Below are 3133 nucleotides of genomic sequence, written 5' to 3' on the forward strand. Positions count from 1 at the left end.
AGGTAGGCCGCCTCCTTGGAGGATCCAGTCTAGGTAGGCCGCGTCCTCTACCTTGTTTTGAAATGAGTCGAAACATTTATTTTTTTTTTCTTTGTAATGTGTAGAATAGACTAAACCTTTCCTCCCTGGCAGACGGGTTCCTCTGCAGGTGGTGCAGACCCACTGAGACCGTCGTTACCTCCACCACCTTCGCTTCCACTGGATCATGAATCCTGACATGGCAGCAGATCTAAAGCACAGATGTTGGACCATCAGAGGACGTCGGCCCTTCTGCCGTTCCCCATCTGTGCAGTACATCTTTTTAAGCTCCACAGGGATGAAGCATGCAAACAGAGATGGCAGGAAATCATGTCAGTAATCAGGAGAGGATTTATTAAACAGCACAAAATTCTGGGTATTTCTACATGTACACAAAATCACAAATAAACCCCAAAACCAAAGTTGCTTCCTCTCTACTGACGGGATCCGAATCCTCATGGGTTCGATGCAATGAGTAGGACTGTGGGAGCCGCGTATTTATAAACCATTTACAGTCGAACGAAATCCATCTACAGCGTCACCAGAGAGACGTCGGTCGCTCTGCAGAGTCCAAACTAAACCGAGTCGTCGTTAATTTTGCTTCTTGGCGATACAAAAGGAACCCTACTTCATGTGCTATTTACAACGTTCTTCTAAAAACACCTCAAGTGTCTGGAAAATAAACCTAAAAACTTTACCGTGGCAAACAGGAAGCTTTTCAAAATAAAACACTGTCTCATAAAAAGAAAGAGAAAAAAAAGGGTGTTTAATTTGAAAAGAAATCGATTCCTTCCAACTAGTGAAAAAGAAGAAAAACACTGGGGTGTGGTGGTCTCATCTGGTACAGACCGACAGACGGAAAGGTCAGCAACGAACCGCATCGTGACTCCGACCTCAGCATCATTGACTGATGGAGCTGCAGCAAACTCCACATGAGCAGCAGCTCTCAGCCAGCATGCAGCACCTGCAGGGAGGCGTCACCTAAATGTTCTGCTATAAAGACAACAACCACCCAGCAAACAGAGGCGTGAAATGTTTGGAGAGACTAGAAACTTAAAAAATAAAAATGCATTTCTTTCATTAGAATGAATAAAGATGATAATCGAACTTTAATGTCAAACAGAAACTCTGGATAAACTCCTTCGGTTCTCCTCAACGGAGGAGCAGCAGAACTCTGCAAAACGGGAATTACGCAAAATTTCTCTGGAAATTCATTTGTTCAATTTGTCAAAAAATTGTTTGGTTTAAAAAATAAATCTTTAGCCCTTCATGTGATGAAACTCATTGATAAAAACTCAGGTTTTAAAGGAAATTGCTGCTTATTTATTAATCATTGGTGATTGAAAAATTGTTTTTTTCCAAACGTAAAGATTTTTTAAAAATAAAATTTCTGCCGGTAGTAAAACCCAATGAAAACTAAAGCTCCAAAATAATTAATTCTTTCTACGTAGATCAGAGTCGTCGTCCTTCTACTGAAGGTAAATTCATTTCCCGTCCTTTTATTTCTGGCCGCTGTAGTAAAAGTTCCTGCTGAATGTGGAGAACGCTGCGTCTAAAAGCAGAACTCAGATTTCCTCAGAGTGTGAGGAGAAAAGCGCCGTCTGATTCCCGCGTCTGCAGGGACGTGGTCAGGAAGCGGGTTTAGCTTCACTGCGTGAAAGCAAACACCTGCAGCCCGACGCGTCCGCAATCCATTCACCGCCAGATAAAGGTCGTCCCACCAGTTAAAGGTTTCAGTTCACAGACGTCTTTTTCTTCAGCTCATTGCTAAACTCATTTCCGCCGCGGGGATTTCTTCATTAACTCATCTCTAAAACACAAAACAAACCCGGATCTAGGAAAACCCTCCCCGAACCCATCAGAAACCCAAACCCAGGTTCTGGTGGTGATAGCTTTTAGCGCAGTTTAAGGCCCCTACACAGCTGTGGCTCCGCCCTCACAGACCCCACCCGCTCCGGTCACGAGCACGCGGCGCCGAGAAGACCAGCAGGGAAGATAAATAAATAGAAATACTTGAAGGGGTTCGGTTTTAAGGCAATGCAGTGGTTCTTGGTGGTTTCTGTTTCGCTTTTCTTGACAGTAAAAACGATGAAAGAAAGGATTACACTTAAAATGCACACATGGGCAAATTAAAATAAAAGGGTTTAGCTCAACGTGTGGCGCGGAGCTCCTGCCACACGGCGGACTGCTGCGCCACACAAACCCAGGACCGCTGCCGCCGCAGCACGGATGCAGAACCCATCGGAGGAGTTTCCTTCCTTCCTTCCCAGTGCAGTCTGTGCAATGCTCCAGGTAGAAAACAAAGCAAAGAAAATCCCAGACTGGCCAGTATGGGGGAACAACATGGCTGGCACTGGGGCATATGAAATAAAAACCACTGGAATTTAAAACAGGAACTCATTAGATGACAGAAGAGAGAAATGATTAAAGACTGCGTGGTCCAGAGGATGGGTGGCCTCTCCCTCTAGTGAATGTAGGCTCTGTAGACTGCAGAGATGTCGTTGTCTGACTGGTCCAGTGCTTTTGCCCTCTTGTAAACCTGCAAAGAGACGGTAGAGAGTGAAGAACGAGCTCCACCGAACAAAAGAAGCTTATTTATCATCAGGTCCGGCTCCTCCTGCTTCAATGCTGAAGCGCAGACTGATGGGATTCTGCAGGGCTCCATGGGAGCCATGCGTTCAGGTCAGCTCATTCTGCCAGTGTTGCCATGATGAGACTTAGGCGGCGTGAATCAGTAACGCACCCTGCTGGACGGCTGCTCTCATATGGAGTCAAATTTGTTCCATTATTGTTGCAAAGACATTCGATAAATGGAAATTCAAAACAAAATCCAACAAAAAACTTTTAAAAACATTTTAATTCAGGAAAAGATTTTACATCTTTGCTTTTCTCAGATTACATTTTATTTCTTTTTTTTGTTATACAGGTTTGCCGTTTTAATTTCCTTTTTACAGATTGACATTTTTGAATTTCAGTTTTTCAAATTGCCTTCTTTTCAAATATAATTTAGCAGATAAGATTCTTTTCCCTTCAAGCTAGTGCTGTCAAAATTATCGCGTTATTATCGCGTTAACGCGAGGCAATATGGCGATAATTTTTTTAACGTGAGATTAAC

General features: G+C 43.5%; 1 protein-coding gene across 1 annotated transcript in view; it reads right to left on the bottom strand.

Annotated features, from left to right (window-relative positions):
• Positions 1–1156: 1156 nt before the first annotated feature.
• Positions 1157–3133, bottom strand: part of glyr1 (glyoxylate reductase 1 homolog (Arabidopsis)) — a 27834-nt gene continuing 25857 nt past the window's right edge. Inside the window, exon 16 of the mRNA XM_015388175.1 lies at positions 1157–2557. Coding sequence (XP_015243661.1) covers positions 2483–2557 — 75 coding nt within the window. The 3' untranslated portion in view covers positions 1157–2482. The remainder of the gene's footprint in view (positions 2558–3133) is intronic.

The sequence above is a fragment of the Cyprinodon variegatus genome, unplaced genomic scaffold, assembly GCF_000732505.1.
Source record: "Cyprinodon variegatus isolate N-32 unplaced genomic scaffold, C_variegatus-1.0 Scaffold415, whole genome shotgun sequence".
Lineage (NCBI taxonomy): Eukaryota > Metazoa > Chordata > Actinopteri > Cyprinodontiformes > Cyprinodontidae > Cyprinodon > Cyprinodon variegatus.